Here is a 17,755-nt window from a genome sequence, read left to right as displayed (position 1 = left end):
GGCTGGCTGTAGAGTTGTGGAACTAAATTCCCCAACAAAGGCTATGCTGTAGTTCTCTGTAGAGCTGTGGGACTGGATACCCCCCAGCAAAGCTGTAAAAGACAAAGCTTTCTACAGGTGGAACTGATTCACGTCCTGTACGAAAGGCTTCTCTGTGTGAACTGAACTAGAGGTCCCCTTTTTCCCTCCTTAACCCAGAAAAAGGGGCAGAACTAAAGAACATAATGATAATAGGCAAGTGGCTGGCCCTATGGCTGCAGCCTGGAAGGAACCACCCAACTGCAAAATGCATAGTTGAAACAAACACATGCATAGAAAGGAAATGTAGGCTTCTGGTACAGCTGTACCAGCACAGGAATAATACATAGTTTGGGAGAAGGAATGGCTAGTGGGTGAACCAGCCAGCGTCAAATACTTGATGCAATTGTCTCACTTTATGTAATGGTAAGTTTGAGTCCTGTCCAGTGGATGCTTAGAGTCTTCTGTTTGATCTGTGAATCAAAACCAGTGTCTATAAAATAAGAGTACGATTTGTTTTTCTCAGAGTTGTTATGCAGACGGCCACAGGGAGGGCAAATTACTTTGCAAATTAGAAGTGTGGTATAAAATACAAACTGTAAACGATAATTAGTAGGAACAATGGGTTTTAAAAGTCTCCTTCTTGCCTTTAGCCCAAATAAACTTCTGTAAAGTGCTGCGTTTGGCTTGTTCCGTAAAGCCCTGTAAACCTCCGTAAAGATATGTGCCCTTCTTAATAACAGTGTCATGAACTGAACTGGTTGGTTATGAACAACTAGCCAGAGGGAATGAGGTTCATTCTTTCCAACCACCGGATGTTTTTAAGGGTGCCTTGCCAACCCTTCAGCAGTCCCATGAACTCCCTGACAACTCCCTGAGCGCACGAACACACATCCTCCTTTTGTCACCAGAAAGCTGTGGTTTTGGCACTAATGGCTTGCCTGTGGACTAAGTGGTTAGGAAACGTTGGAGCCTATGCAAGGTGACCATGAACCTCCAGAAACAAAGCCCAGCTTGTGTGTTAACACTGGTGTAATCGCCTGTCAAAGGATATATCTTCTCATTCTAGTAAAATGAATTTTGAATGTTTTCATTCCTTCTCTTCTACGAGTGAATGGCTTCTTCAGGTGCGTGTCCTCAGGACTACAGCTTGGAAAATATACTTTTGGGGACTACAGCTGCCAAAAACCTCCAACTAGCATGGCTGATATGCTTGAACCTTATATAGTTCTGTGTCTGCAAAATAAGACTGGGATTTATCTGCCTCAGAGTTATGCTTTCCCCAATTCTGTCCAAGTTATCCCATAAGACAACCAAGGCAATTTATGTTCCAAATGGAGGCCTGAAGTCAGATTGAATTTAATCTAGAAAATCATGTAGTCCAAGAGAATTAAAGCTGATTAGCAAATGTTTAGCTGAGTACCTTGCATTGGAAAAGTATGTTAACAATTAATCTTGAGTTGTTTTCCTCGTCATTTCATTTGGGTCATCAGCTGCTCATAGGTAGGATCGCTGTTTATTGCCTCCAGCATCCAAGGCAGGAAGCCTTTGTAAATCTTTTTGTATGTACATCTGTACATTAGTATCTGGGAGACAAAGGTACTGCTCCATCCATGTCTTACTGGCAGGCTTTTTATAGACGTCCTCATGGACAACAAGTTAAACATGAGCCAACAATGTGATGTGGTGGCAAAAAAAGCCAGTGGGATTTTGGCCTGCATCAATAGGAGCATAGTGTCTAGATCTAGGGAAGTCATGCTACCCATGCTCTATTCTGCTCTGGTTAGACCACACCTGGAATATTGTGTCCAATTCCGGGCACCACAATTCAAGAGAGATATTGACAAGCTGGAATGTGTCCAGAGGAGGGAGACTAAAATGATCAAGGGTCTGGAGAACAAGCCCTATGAGGAGCGGCTTAAGGAGCTGGGCATGTTTAGCCTGAAGAAGAGAAGGCTGAGAGGATATATGATAGCCATGTATAAATATGTGAGAGGAAGCCACAGGGAGGAGAGAACAAGCTTGTTTTCTGCTGCCCTGGAGACTAGGATGCGGAACAATGGCTTCAAACTACAAGAAAGGAGATTCCATCTGAACATGAGGAAGAACTTCCTGACTGTGAGAGCTGTTCAGCACTGGAACTCTCTGCCCCGGAGTGTGGTGGAGGCTCCTTCTTTGGAAGCTTTTAAACAGAGGCTGGATGGCCATCTGTCAGGGGTGGTTTGAATGCAATATTCCTGCTTCTTGGCAGGGGGTTGGACTGGATGGCCCATGAGGTCTCTTCCAACTCTAGGGTTCTATGATTCTATAATTGGTTGTGCAGAAAGTTGAACTGAATAGACTTTTCATTTCATACAACATGGTTCTTAGTTTCTTATGGGTTCCTAGCTTGTGTGGTTTGTGTTGTTGGCTAGTATAATTTGAATTATAAACTCAGTTGAATCTTTAATGTTCCAAAATGGTCTCCCATTCATATTGCATAGTTTTATAAAAAGAGGTTCTCCCTGTGCCTTCAGACCTTCTCTGAATTGTGGAGGAAGCTAGTGTTATAGAATCATAGAGTTGGAAGAGACCTCATGGGCCATCCAGTCCAACCCCCTGCCAAGAAGCAGGAAAATGGCATTCAACGCACCCCTGACAGATGGTCATCCAGCCTCTGTTTAAAAGCCTCCAAAGAAGGAGCCTCCACCAGACTCTGGGGCAGAGAGTTCCACTGCTGAACAGCTCTTACAGTCAGGAAGTTCTTCCTCATGTTCAGGTGAAATCTCCTTTCCTGTAGTTTGAAGCCATTGTTCTATTACGTCCTAGTCTCCAGGGCAGTAGAAAACAAGCTTGTTCCCTCCTCCCTATGACTTCCCCTCACATATTTATGCATGGCCCTCATCATGTCTCCTCTCAGCCTTCTCTTCTGCAGGCTAAACATGCCCAGCTCTTTAAGCTGCTCCTCATAGGGCTTGTTCTCCAGACCCTTGATCATTTTAGTCGCCCACCTCTGGACACATTCCAGCTTGCCAACATCTCCCTTCAATTGCGGTGCCCAGAATTGTGCACAGTGTGATTCCAGGTATAGTCTGTCCAAGGCAGAATAGAGGGCTAGCATGACTTCTGTGGATATAGATACTATACTTTTATTGATGCAGGTCAAAATCGCACTGACTTTTTTTTTACCACCGCACGACATTTTGGCTCATGTTTAATTTGATCCCTATGACGATGCCAAGATCTTTTTCACACGACATTCACGTGTCGTCTGGGGTTGCCAGGTGAATATTTTTGGAAGAAGGTGGAAGTTTCTCCCAGTTGCTGCTTGTTCCATTTTGACTCCTTGGTTTCATTAATGGAATAAATGCTTTCCAGTAAGAAGTAGATTCATTAATTGAGCAAGTTGCTAGAGGGTTGTCTAATTCTCGGTAGAGATATAATGTTGGGTTTCTGTTTTTTAGTCAAGATTTTGGCTGCTTGTTGCAGGATGTACATCTGCACAAAGCCATTTTAGTATTCTAAATAATAAGTGAGAAGGCAGACATCCTGGCTTTAAGCCATCTTGAGAAAGGAAAAGATTGACAAGTCTAATTGACAAGTCTTAATTGATACCACATTGGACACAGCGATCGGTTGGCTTCCATCCATGGAGGAAAGGTGAATTCATTCAAAATTGCCAGGAGCTAAGTGAGATTGTCCTAGCATTTCAGCGTCCCATTTGCAGAAGCTACAGATGAGGAAAAGACCTTAAGTTTGTGTTTATATCTGTAGAATCTCTGCTCGATCAAGTACGTGGGCTGACTGAGAAGTCTGTTGACAACTCCTAGTCTCTCGTCTTAGTTTTAACTAATTATTTTTAGCTTTTATCATATGCATCTAGACTGGACCTGGTTATAATAGTAGCCCTGGAACACATTGCACTGTGAGTGCCTCTGGTCATGTGCAGAATATTTTTATTTATTTATTTACAATATTTCTATCCCACCTTTCTTAGCCCCAAGGCAACTCAAGGTAGCTTACAAATTGGTAGCGATTCGATGCCATAGTAGTCATAAAATAAAATTAAAAACATTAAAAACATCATTATAAAAATCCATTTAAAAAAACACGTTAAAAACATATAATCACCAATGTGTTCCTGTTAATCTCATTTTCCAGTAGCATCGTCTAAACAGTTCCATGTTTCACTCTTTCATAGTTCCATGTTTATGTATTACGCTGCATTTCCAATGCTTGTTTGCCTACTCTGGAACATGCAACATATAATTGTCCTTCTTTAGGGGTCCCTTTCAAATTTATGATACTGTAACAACACCTTGGTTACATCCAAACTGGACTATTGCAATGCGCTCTATGTGGGGCTGCCCTTGAAGATGGCCTGGAAGTTTGATCTGGTACAGCTGGTAGCAGCTAGGCTCCTTACTGGAGCCAAGTTTGGTCTAGATCTAGAATGTAGCTGAACTATAACTCCAAAACTCAAGGTCAATGCCCACCAAACCCTTCTAGTGTTTTCTCTTGGTCATGGGAGTTCTGTGTGCCAATTTTGGTTCAATTTCATCATTGGTGGAGTTTAGAATGCTCTTTGTAGGTGAATTATAAATCCCAGCAACTACAACTCCAAAATGACAAAATCAATTTTTTTAGTCATAGTCACTCTTTGGATTGGTAGGTGTCTTGTGGCCAAAAGAGGGAGGAAGGAGAGAAAAAAGGAGGAAGGTTGGCCACAGCAATGCGTGGTGGGTACAGCTAGTATATCTATATAAATAAAAATGTAGTTAGTTTGTGGGATTAATATAACCCAAAAACCACTGGACAAATTGACACCAAATTTGGACACAATGCACCTATCTGGCTATCAAGTGACCATCACTCATAAAAACACTAAAAAACAGGTATGCACAAAACCACACACATACACACACACACTAGCCATCCCCGCAATGTGTTGCTGTGGCCCAGTCTGTGCATATGTGTTTTGTGTGTGTATATATGTATGCTTGCACGTGTGTGTGTGTGTGTGTGTGTGTGTGTGTGTGTGGTTTTGTGCATACCTGTTTTTTAGTGTTTTTATGAGTGATGGTCACTCGATAGCCGGATAGGTGCATTGTGTCCAAATTTGGTGTCAATTTGTCCAGTGGTTTTTGGGTTATATTAATCCCACAAACTAACTACATTTTTATTTATATAGATATACTAGCTGTACCCACCACACATTGCTGTGGCCAACCTTCCTCCTTTTTTCTCTCCTTCTTTCTTTCTCTCCTTCCTCCCTCTTTCCTTCCCTCTTTTTCTTTCCCTCTTTCTCTCCCTCCTTCTCTACCTTTCTTTCTTTCCTTCTCTTTCCCCCTCTTTCTCCCCCTCTTTCCTTCCTTCTCTACCCTTCTTTCTTTCCTTCTTTATCTCCTTCCCTCCTTCTTTCTCTATCCTTCTTTAGTTCCTTCCTTCTCTCCTTCCCTCCTTCTTTCTCTATCCTTCTTTCTTTCCTTCCTTCTCTCCTTCCCTCTTTCCTTCTCTACCCTTCTTTATTTCCTTCTTTATCTCCATCCCTCCTTCTTTCTCTACCCTTCTTTCTTTCCTTCCTTCTCTCCTTCCCTCCTTCCTTCTCTACCCTTCTTTATCTCCTTCCCTCCTTCCCTCCTTCTCTCCTTCCTTCCTTCTCTACCCTTCTTTTTCTCTCCCTTCTCTCCTTCCCTCCTTCTTTCCCTTCTTCTCTCCCTCCTTCCTTCCTTCCTTCCTTCCTTCCTTCCTTCCTTCCTTCCTTCCTCTTTTCTGTGTATGTTTTGTGTGTGTGTATGCATATATATGTGTGTATATATGTGTGTGTGTGTATGGTTTTGTGCATGCATTGTAATGTATTTTGGGGTGGGTTTTTTTTTTTTTGGCTTTTTAAGTCTCTTCTGCTGTGTTTTTCCGTGTTTTTATGAGTGATAGTCATTCATTGGCCTGAGAGGTGTCTTGTGTCCAAATTTGGTGTCAATTCATCCAGTAGTTTTTGGGTTATGTTAATCCCACAGACTAACTACATTTTTATTTATATAGATATATAGATTAAATTAAGGGTTGTATTACTATTATTTGGTGGCGATTTTGAATGTGAAAGCTTCCCTTCAGTTCAAAACATATGGGGGACTCAACCCTGTTGCTTAACCTTTTAAACTGTGGCCAAAGCGTTCTCCTCCAAATAGTGGAGTTTTCTCATGAGCTGCCAAAAGAGAGATCCGTATCTTGCGAAAGCCTCGGGGTATGAATATATTCATTGAACTTGGCATCCATTTTCCTTATTGCCTGGAGTAAGAAAAGGAGCAGCATGCACAGGAGACGGAGGGAGGGAATGCTTTCCTTTTTAGTTTGTATAAAGACACCGGAGTCTAATAGCAAGTACTGGGTCCTTTTTTTGAAAAAAGCAGGAGGGTGCTTTTCAAAGGAGCAGCTCTGCCATTTAGGAAACAAAAGAGTCAATCATACAACAAAGGATAGAAATGATCAAATGGTTAGCCAGAGGCTGAAATAAATGCACAGGGAAAGAGTGACAGATTGTATATTTGCAGGAAATCTGATCTGGAAATTAGTCCGAGGTTTTTTTTTTGACATCGTTTTTTCCCTCCCTGTCTCAACTGATGTGACTTCTTTAAAAATGGAGATAAATCTCTGATTGCTCAGTTCCAGATGTAGAAAACATCGTTCCTTAATGGAAATGGAAGAGAAATATTCCGTGGTGATACAGGAGACGTTTTCAGTTTCTTCGTAGGTTTTGCTTTAAAGGCAAAACCTTTACATTCCTTGGGATCTGCAGGTCACCATCAGAAAAGGGCAGGAGTGTCTTTATTAGTGTCTTACAGTCATGCTGGTGGTTTTCAAATTACATACCGTTATAACACTCCATCAAATTTTCTTTTAAAAAAAGGAATAAAATTGGAGACACCAAATAAAATGTCTCCCCAAGCCTTAGTCAACCGGGAAGGCCGGGCCCGATTGGAAAAACTGGAGTGTCTCAATACAAAGAAGTGAATGTTTCCTTATTTAGTGACCTCACAACTGTTTTTAATTTAACCTTGCTGTAGGTACATGCCACTCTGGATTAATGCAATTCACTTTTCTTTATAGAGGCCACATTCTTTCGCTTCAAAATTTGTAATCTTTAACTGTTTCAGGACTGGTATTTTGTAGCAGCTTGAAATATTATCTACACATTTGTATTCTCATCGATTTTAATAGCAAGGGAAGAGAAATGACGTCCAGCTGCACATTGGTCATGCCAAAAGAATATTTTTCCCCAGTTATTTAAAATACTTTAAAAAAATATGAGGCCCTCAGTGGCGCAGTGGGTTAAACTGCTGAACTTGCTGACTGAAAGGTTGGTGGTTCGAATCCGAGGAGCAGGGTGAGCTCTCGGGTTTAGCCCCAGCTTCTGCCAACCTAGCAGTTCGAAAACATGGAAATGTGAGTAGATCAATATATTCTGTCATGCGCTGGGCCTGTAAAGAATTTCCTTTAGAACAGGATGTGCAACCTTTGCCCAGCGGGAAGCCAGGGGGCCCAAAGAGAAGTTCTCAGAGGGTTTTCACCACAAATAGTCTTTAGATGGCTTGTGAAGTACAACAAAGTCTTTTATTAATGAATAATCAAACAGAAACTTCTCTTGTCTTCAGTAAAGTTAAGCAACTGATTCCAAGCTTTTAGGCAACTGGTGAATTTCTAATCTTGCCCACGAAGGACAGGGAACTGTCTTCAATAACTTCTTCTTTAAAGGAAAAACCCCTTTTTTAACTTCTCCCAGGCTGACTGTAATCTAACCCTTACTGATGTGGGCTCCGCTACCGGGTCAAACTGCTTCTCGAACGCCAAGTGGACCTACCAGTAAAGGCTGAGATGTTCTCCAGCTGGAGTTCTTTGGTCTTTAGGGCTGTTTTCCTGGAAATTCCTAAAGGTTGAAGCTTTTGTACAGGGGAAGCTTGCACACATCCTATACATTAGCTTTCCTTGCTGAAACTAACTAAAAAATGGCTCCCTTCCCTTCCCAATTGCCCTGAGCAAGGGGTGGGACCAAAACTTAACTATGATGGACAGATGACTTGCCCTATAACTGCAACCAAAGGAAGCCACCTATCTGCAGAATCCCTGAAACCCAGGACTGCAACCAAACATTTACTACAAAGCAAATAAAGTTGGAGCTCCTGGTACAGCTGTACCAGAACACAATAAGTACATGACCTGGGAGATGTCTATGGACAACGCCGGCTCTTCAGCTTAGAAATGAAGATGAGCACCACCCTCCAGAGTTGGACACAACTAGACTTAATGTCACGGGAAAACTTTACCTTTATCTTTAAAATACAGGAAGTTTTTTTTTCCAGAATTCAATTCTAAATGATTTAGTATGCAACTCAAATTAAATTAATATTTTTCCATAAGTCACAAAAAACAGAGTTATTCATATACTGTACTGGCAAATGCTCACCATTTTGATTGGTAGAGTGAAGGTTAATAGGGCAGTTTTCTGTGTCTTACAGTCTTAGAGGAGTTGCAGTGGTGCAATGAGTTAAACCCTCATGCTGCTGAACTGCTGACCTGAAGGTTGGCAGTTCGAATCCTTCTCTGAAATATAAGCTACAACACTTGGGATTCTTGTCTGTTTCCTATCCAAATACTCACCAGTACTTATGTCACTTAGCTTCCAGAATAAGATGGTATCTGGTGCTATTAGGGAATTTGTCCCTAACACTTCTTCTGCAGATGCAGACTGCAGCCAGGAAATCAGAAGACATTTACTTCTTGGGAGGAGAGCAATGGCCAATCTCAATAAAATAGTGAAGAATAGAGACATCACACTTGCAACCAAGGTCTGCATAATTAAAGCAATGGTATTCCCCGTAGTCACCTATGGATGCAAGAGCTGGACCATAAGAAAGGCTGAGCGAAGAAAGATAGATGCTTTTCAACTGTGGTGCTGGAGGAAAAATCTGAAAGTACCTTGGACTGCGAGAAGATCCAACCAGTCCATCCTCCAGGAAATAAAGCCCGACTGCTCAGTGGAGGGAAGGATAGTAGAGGCAAAGATGAAGTACTTTGGCCACGTCATGAGAAGACAAGATAACTTGGAGAAGACAATGATGCTGGGGAAAATGGAAGGAAAAAGGAAGAGGGGCTGACTAAGGAAAGATGGATGGATGTTATCCTTAAAGTAACTGGCATGACCTTGAAGGAACTGGGGGCGTCATCCTCATAGTCTTTGGTGAGGGACTATGTGAACTAAAATTGTCTCAACGTGACTACAAAATCTTGAAGACCACAGATGTTCATTACAGTGTGATCTGTTTATCTGTCTTTAGGAGTATAGTTGTTTTTCACTGAAATATAATAATGGACCAAAGGGACTTCTGTATGACATGGGGCACACTTTAAGGACACATTGGCCCTTTCCCCCTTCTTTTAGTGTCAACTGCAGATGCCTCAAGTTTTCAGAAATCTAACATGATAATAATTGGTGGGTTGTTTTTTTTTGTATTTTACAGCTATGTCCTCTTATCTTTTCATTATCAAGTCTGAACTTCCTGGGGCCATTGCGGGATTTCTGAGTGAAGACCACAGCGGGTAAGGAGAAATAATGCCACAGAGTGAAACATAGGGAAATGCTTCGCAACATACAATCCTTTCTTCTAAGATGGATGAGACCTTTCAGGTGCCTGCATCTATGCATATCTTCTTTGTAGTCTCTGGGTGGATCTACACTGCCATATAATCCATATTATCTGCTTTGAACTGGATTATATGAGTCTACACTGCCATATAAACGGTTCTGGCCCTACTTACTCTCCGAACGCATCTCCACCTATGAACTGACTAGGACATTAAGATCATCCGGGGAGGCCCTGCTCTCGGTCCCGCCTGCGTCACAGGCGCGGTTGGCGGGGACGAGGGATAGGGCCTTCTCTGTGGTGGCCCCTTGGCTATGGAATGCCCTACCTGTAGACATCAGACAGGCCCCTCCGCTGCTGGCGTTTCGGAGGAAGGTTAAGACCTGGCTCTACGAACAAGCGTTTGGCTAAACAGTGCAACTGAACACAGGAAGACGGTAAAATTGAACTTAGGAAATGGTACAAGGATTGCGAGAATGGATTCTGGTTTCTTATTGAGGCGTTATGAATTGTTAATGATTGTTAGATTTTGTCTGCTGTATATGATGTGTTTTAATCGCTTAGGATATTGTTGTGATATTATTGATATTGTTGTGATAATCTTTATTGTGTAAACCGCATTGAGTTGCCTAATTAGGCTGAAAAATGCGGTATAGAAATAAAGCAAATAAATAAATAAATAAATAAATAAAATATAATCCAGTCCTGATCAGATAATCTAGATTTTATATGGCAGTGTAGATCCATCCAGAGACTTTCTGCAGCCGGTGGTTTAACCGCTGTTCTACTGTATAATTTAAATTTCACAATTTCATAAATTCTGAGAATGCTTGGACCTCAAGAAGATCAAACCAGTCCATACTCCAGGAAATAATGCCCGGCTGCTCGCTGGGGGACAGGATATTAGAGACATATTATATTTGGCATCATAATATGATATTATATTTGGCAGCATTATCAAAAGACAGGAAAGCTTAGAGAAGATAATGATGCTGGGGAAAATAGAAGAAAAAAGGAAGAGGGGCTGACCAAGGGCAAGATGGATGGATGGTGTCCTTGAAATGACTGGCTTGACCTTGAAGGAGCTGAGGGTGGCCATGGCCGACAAGGAGCTCTGGCATGGGCTGGTCCAAGAGGTCACAAAAAGTCAGAAGCAACTGAATGAATAAATAACAACAATTTGATATTATTTGGACAGGCCTGCTGGTGCATGTATTCTCTGATGGGAAATTGCAAGGGTATAATAAATTAGTGTTGGACCAGATCTGAGCACCATTTTTTTCTGAGACTAAGCCCAGTTCTTTTCCAGTAATTCTCCTTGTACTACTCGATTTGACTGAATTCCATTGATTTTCACTGGCCCTTCTCCCCCTGGAAAATTGTATTTTTTAACTGGAGGTTTGACACATCCCAACTTTAATCAGTTGCCCTTTGGATCAATTGTGGGGGTCTATTTAAAACAGCAAGGTAGATGCTTTGGTCTTGCAGAGTCAGCCCTAAGTCACACATTATTGGTTTCTGAATTTTTTTAAAAAAAGAAATCTGCCTGCTTTCTCCGCAAGGTGACTTTCCTACCTCATTTTGCCCAGAGACAATTTATCACCTTCATTTTTATGCAGCAGGATCCATTTTTGTCCCATCAAGATGAACTCTCGTTTCCAAGGGGGTTCCGTCGCCTGTTAAAAGTCACCTTGTTTTCGCACCAAATGCAAAACATACAACCCGGCCTGTGACTGAGCCTGAAACGTTTAAACTGCTGCTGTCATGTTACCATGTTAACATATTTTTTAAAAACCACAAAGCAAAATTTGGCAGTTACTGAAATTTTAAATATTTTTGTTTTCGCTGAGTAGTTATTGGACTAGGTTTTGGGAGCAGTGCCAGTTTTCATATTTGTTTTATAATTCCTCCAATTTGGCTGTGCAGCTGTGTTCACTTCGCATTTAGAATTGACTTTGGGGAGGAAAAAAGTGGTTCGGCTTGCTGAGAAAAATGTTCCAACCTCGGAATAACTTGTACTTGTTTTGAATATATTGTAGTTGCCTTTTGCTCCTACAATTAAATAGCTGCAGGCTATCTTTGAGTTGTCTTTTTCAGTCTCTTGGTTTCAGTGCATTTGAACTCTTACCATACTCTGCAAAGCATAAGTTAATGCCCAACATTTTGAGTACGCTTTCGGAAAGTCAAATAGCAAAGTGTTTTTCATTCTCAGTTTTTGTATTAAGGGTGTTAGGATTTGAGTTTTTGAGACATAGCTCTATTGAAAATGATTAAAACATCAGGTTCTTGTGGGTTTTTTCGGGCTATAGGGCCATGTTCTAGAGGCATTTCTCCTGACGTTTGGCCTGCATCTATGGCAAGCATCCTCAGAGGTAGTGAGGTCTGTTGGAATTAGGACAATGGGTTTATATATCTGTGGAATGGCTGGGGTGGGGCTGGAGCTAGGTGTGAATGTTTCAACTGACCACCTTCATTAGCATTTGAAGGCCTGGCTGAGCCTGGGAAAATCTTTTGTTGAGAGGTGTTAAGATGTGCCTGGTTGTTTCCTCTCTGCTGTTTTGCTGTTGTAATTTTAGAGTTTTTTTTAATCCTGGTAGCCAGATTTTGTTCATTTTCATAGTCTCTTCCTTTCTGTTGAAATTGTCCACATGCTTGTGGATTTCAATGGCTTCTCTGTGTAGTCTGACATGGTGGTTGTTGGTGTGGTCCAGCATTTCTGTGTTCCCAAATAATATTCTGTGTCCAGGCTGGTTCACAGGTGCTCTGCTATGGCTGACTTCTCTGGTTGAAGTAGTCTGCAGTGCCTTTCATGTTCCTTGATTCGTGTTTGGGCGCTGCGATTAAAACATCAATAAGGGAAAATCAACATTCATAACTCACAGGGTTGATGGTCAGGAAGAAGTTTGTGTTCCACCTAAATACTCAGTGAAAGTCAAGTCAACCCAACTATGTATTTATTTGTAAAGTTAACATATTATTCACAGTGATAAATTACACTACACATTTTTTATTTATATGAAGGACCAGCATTTGGAAATATAGTGTTTTGAGAATCTTATTCAGTCCATATACAGTGTTTCCTCGCTACTTTGTGGTTCACTTTTCGCGAACTTGCTGTTTTGCGGGTTTTTGCCTCCCACTTTATGAATAGTTGCCATTGCCCAGAGCGGTGTTCTAATCCTGCTTTCTGAAATGATGGACCATTTCAGCAATGGGTGGGCTTCCCACGCTCCCCTTCCCCTCGGTTTTAGGGCTAGCACTCAACGCTCGGTGTAGGCCCTGGCAGGCATGGGCGCTTTGGGCCTGCTTAGCACACGTGCACTCTCCTTGGAAAGAGCGTGTATCTGTGGCAAGCAGTCCCAAAGCAACTGCACCTGCCAGGGTCTACAACCAAGTGCTGAAAATCAACTGACCGAATGGTTATCGTTGCCACTTTCCTTTTGTTTCACTGAAACTTTCATACCAGAGGGAGGTGTACAGTTTCGGGTCTTAGAATCATAGAATCATAGAATCAAAGAGTTGGAAGAGACCTCATGGGCCATCCAGTCCAACCCCCTGCCAAGAAGCAGGAATATTGCATTCAAATCACCCCTGACAGATGGCCATCCAGCCTCTGTTTAAAAGCTTCCAAAGAAGGAGCCTCCACCACACTCTGGGGCAGTGAGTTCCACTGCTGAACGGCTCTCACAGTCAGGAAGTTCTTCCTCATGTTCAGATGGAATCTCCTCTCTTGTAGTTTGAAGCCATTTTTCCGCGTCCTAGTCTCCAAGGAAGTAGAAAACAAGCTTGCTCCCTCCTCGCTGTGGCTTCCTCTCACATATTTATACATGGCTATCATATTTCCTCTCAGCCTTCTCTTCTTCAGGCTAAACATGCCCAGCTCCTTAAGCCGCTCCTCATAGGGCTTGTTCTCCAGACCCTTGATCATTTTAGTCCCCCTCCTCTGGACACATTCCAGCTTGTCAATATCTCTCTGGAATTGTGGTGCCCAGAATTGGACACAATATTCCAGGTGTGGTCTAACCAAAGCAGAATAGAGCATGGGTAGCATGACTCCCCTAGTTCTAGACACTATGCTCCTATTGATGCAGGCCAAAATCCCATTGGCTTTTTTTGCCGCCACATCACATTGTTGGCTCATGTTTAACTTGTTGTCCACGAGGAGTCCAAGATCTTTTTCACACGTACTGCTCTCGAGCCAGCACTCCCCCATTCTGTATCTTTGCATTTCGTTTTTCCTGCCAAAGTGGAGTATCTTGCATTTGTCCCTGTTGAACTTCATTTTGTTAGTTTCGGCCCATCTCTCTAATCTGTCAAGATCATTTTGAATCCTGCTCCTGTCCTCTGGAGTCTTCTGAATGAACGAAATGGTACGAAAACATGAATTAAACGGATGAAACGGTAACCGGCCCATGACTTCTCTCCCCTTTACAGGTGGTTCTTTGGACTCAGGGAAAATTTAGTTTTCAAGCTGTTTTTCTCACTGTGAACACTTTGGGAGTTACAGTTATATGCAGCATAGTGCCTTGGAATGTAATGCTTGAATTGTCCTGCCTAGAGCAATATTGCCCCAGTTTTGGCTGGCATCTGGGCATGCTTGGATAGCCTAATGGTCCAGCTGCAGATCTAAGTGAGACGTAAAGCCTGCAGGCTTTTTTCACCTATATGGAACAAGAACCAAGGTTGCCAAAGCCTGAACATCAGCACGCACCAAGGCTCCGATAGCATGCGCCAGATCTGTGGAGGACATCTGGCTGTGCCAAAACTTTGTGTTGCTCCATAATAAACTCTTTATGAGGGAGTCACCTGCAGCGGATGGTCCCAACTGCCAAGGAAAACATTTGGCCAGAGACAGCATTGGAGTCCTTATAAAAATAGTTACCAAAGAGAGAGAGAAAGGAGGGGAGAAAAGAGGAAAGAAATGCCAAACCAAAACATTTTAGAAAACTCAAGGAGTGAAATTATTAACCCTTTAGTGAGCTTTATGTGAATAAAACTGGCCCTTCGGAGAGACAGTCTATTCAATTTACAGCCAGCTTTTAATGCCTTTTCCAGAGCGCAGCCATAACCTTGGGCGCTGCTACCTTCTCCAACAATAATGTTCTTTCCATAACAAATATTTTAAAATTGCTGTATAAGCAAGAAGCATCTTTCTTGCTTTTGTCAACATCAGCCAAAGACTAAGTGCTGATAGGGCAGAATTCCCAACTGCCTAAATAACATTTTAAAAAGAAATTCTTGTTCCCAAGGGCCTTCAGTTTCATTAAGTTAATCTATGAGGGAGCAGAACTTTCATGGGTACCTCTCTGCAATAGATTTTTTAAAGTAGAGGAAATGATTAGAAATGAAAAAAGGCATAATCTTAAGCCACATCAAAGGGGATGCTTCCAATGTACAAGGAATAGAAATATTAGGGCAAATGATGGTTGTTTCTTCCTCAAGTATGATAATTTGATATGTATTAAGTTTAATTACAATAATTAAGAATGTGTTGTCAATATAAATACATTTAGTTTTAAAATGCTGAGTTTATTTCTGCTTTTAAAAATGTTCTCTATGACTCAAACATTGTGCATTTGAACTAGAGTAAGCATCGCAAAATGTATCTGGTTTAGAAATGAGAACAGAGCTACCATAGCAGCACTCCCTGCTAGGAAGACTGGCTTCCCAGTGATGGAAAGAAGGAAGGAAACGAGAAAGGAAAGAGAGAAGAAAGAAAGGGTGAAAGAGAGGAAGAGAAGAATGGAAGGAGAAAGAGGATGTGAAGGAAGGAGGGAGGAAAGAGGGAAGGAAGGAAAGACAAAAGGGAAGTAAGGAAGGATGAAAGGGTGGAAGGGAAGGAGGAAGGAAAAAGAGAAGGATGGAAGGAAGGATAAAGGAAAGAGAGAAGGAAGGAAAGACAAAAGGGAAGTAAGGAAGGAATGAAGGAAGGAGAAAGAGAGAGGAAAGGGAAGAAAGTAAGGATGGAACAGTGGAAGGGAAGGATGGAAGGAGAAAGAGGGAGGGAAAGGAGAGAGGTAAGGAGGAAGAAAAGAGAGAAGGAAGGAAAGACAAAAGGGAGGTAAGGATGAAAGGGTGAAAGGGAAGGAGGAAGGAAAGAGAGAAGGAAGGACGAAATGGTGGAAGGGAATGGAGGGAGGGAGAAAGAAGGATTGTGGGAGGAAAGAGAGAAGGAAGGAAAGATAAAAGGGAGGGAAGGAAGGAAAGATAAAAGGTAAGGCAGGAGGAAGAGGGAGAGAGGGAAGAAAGGAAGGACGAATGGGGGGAAGGGAAGGAGGAAGGAAAGAGAGAAGGAAGGCTAGAATGATGAGAGAGAGGAAGGTCTGAGAAAAGGCCCAAGGGGCCGCATCCGGCCTCCGAGCCTAGGTTTGTCCATACCTGTACTATAGACTTACAAAGAAAATTGTAACTGTAGTTAGAATTCATTTTTGATTGCAGTGGAATTAATTGCCATTCCCTTTGTCTCTATTTTTGGGGGAATGTTCTTTATTTTTCATTTCAAGAAAGCAATTTTTATCAAGCTCATTTGTTGAATAAAACTGAATAAAACTGTTTTGATTTGAACCATATCACTTCCTTACAAATAGATTAAACTATAAAAGTAAATAAACATAAAAAATTAAAATATGCACACTAAACAAAGTACTATTTTATAGATGTAAAGAGGGGCATGGGATGATAGATTTGAGAAGCACCGTCCTAGTGTATTCATATGGCTTCAGTCCTAAATATACTTTGTACTGTTCTTATATGCTTACATGTCTATTCTAACATTTAACAACCCTCAGGCAACTCTTAGCACAGAAGTTAATGGGGCTAAGGGAGTGTGGCTTGCCGTAAGTGACCTAGTGGATTTCCATGGCTGAGCACGGACTCAAACCCTGGTCTCCAGAATGGTAGTCAGTGCTCAAACCACTACACCATGCTGGCTCCACTGAAACTATGGGATATAGCATGGAGTGAGAAGATTCATTTTCTGGAAAGTAGAAGAAAAGTTGGATTTATGCACAGAATATAAATCCAAGACAGGAGATTTGGGATCTGTTGGTTTAGACCAGGAATAGAAAACTTTGGGCAATGTAGGTTGGAGTGGCCATAAATGTTTTGGTAGCCCTTGGTTCCTAGAAAATCCCTAGACAGACTTTTTCTGGTCGAAAACCAAGAATGAGTTTTTGGTCAAAAACCAAGAGCAAGCTTCCAAGTGCAACAGTTGACCTTTTATAAAGATTGCAAAGCTCTGCATCCTGTTTGACAATGAAAATAGTTGTTTTTGAGAACCAGAAGTGAACTTTGGCCCTTTCTGAATTTTTATTTTGAGTATTTTGGTGGTCTGTGTGGCCCAAGGATGAACTCCTTAAAAGATGGACTTCCTGCAACTGCCCAATTCTGCTTTACATGTTTTGGGCTGTAATTCTCGCAGTCCATTACCTTAACTATCATTTTGGCGTCTAATGGGAGTTGCAATCCAGAACATCCTGAGGAGCAAATATTCCACATCATTTGGGGTAATAGGACCAGGGAGTCTGTTTCTGATCTTGCTGAGTGGAGAAGTCAAGCCCAAGAGTGTGCTGATGATGGATCATCTAGAGAAACTTTGGAAGAGGATACCAGTTTGGTTAGTGGTTGGAAAGCCACAACAGCAATTGGAATATTTGACTTGCTACTCTTTCCCTTTGTGCTTTTGCATCCCATTTGCCAATTAGCTGAGAGGCTGGAAATGTAGATACAGTGGTTCATAGAAATGCCCACATGAGATGCAACTACACAAACTGTGTCTTGAGTAATGTATTTCCCTTAAGATACAGTGAGTCTTTTCTATCTGATGGAGTTTTGTTCTAGGTGGCCTTATGAATACCAACATTTGTGGTGCTCAGGTCCCATTATATATGCTGACAAAGTGAAACAGCGCTCCTTATATAATATGACAAAAGCAAGGTTTGCTGGGGGGGGGGGGGGTTAAATATTTCAATGCTGTAGATATATATTTGTGTGCACACCTTTAAGCCACGAGTTGGTTGACACATGGTGACCCCATGAATTTCACTATCCAGGAATATTCAGACAGGGTTTTCCATTACCATCTTCTGAAACACAGCATACAGAGCAGCCTCCCATCCAGG

At 41.8% G+C, this 17,755-nt stretch overlaps 1 protein-coding gene across 1 annotated transcript in view; it reads left to right on the top strand.

Annotated features, from left to right (window-relative positions):
- The window catches only part of SLC38A6 (solute carrier family 38 member 6), an 81,798-nt gene that overhangs the window by 25,734 nt on the left and 38,309 nt on the right, over positions 1-17,755 (top strand). Inside the window, exon 6 of the mRNA XM_067463055.1 lies at positions 9,513-9,591. Within this exon, the coding sequence (XP_067319156.1) occupies positions 9,513-9,591 (79 nt within the window). The remainder of the gene's footprint in view (positions 1-9,512; positions 9,592-17,755) is intronic.

The sequence above is a fragment of the Anolis sagrei genome, chromosome 1 (assembly GCF_037176765.1).
Source record: "Anolis sagrei isolate rAnoSag1 chromosome 1, rAnoSag1.mat, whole genome shotgun sequence".
NCBI classification, from domain to species: domain Eukaryota; kingdom Metazoa; phylum Chordata; class Lepidosauria; order Squamata; family Dactyloidae; genus Anolis; species Anolis sagrei.
This window is presented reverse-complemented; position numbering and strand designations above follow the sequence as displayed.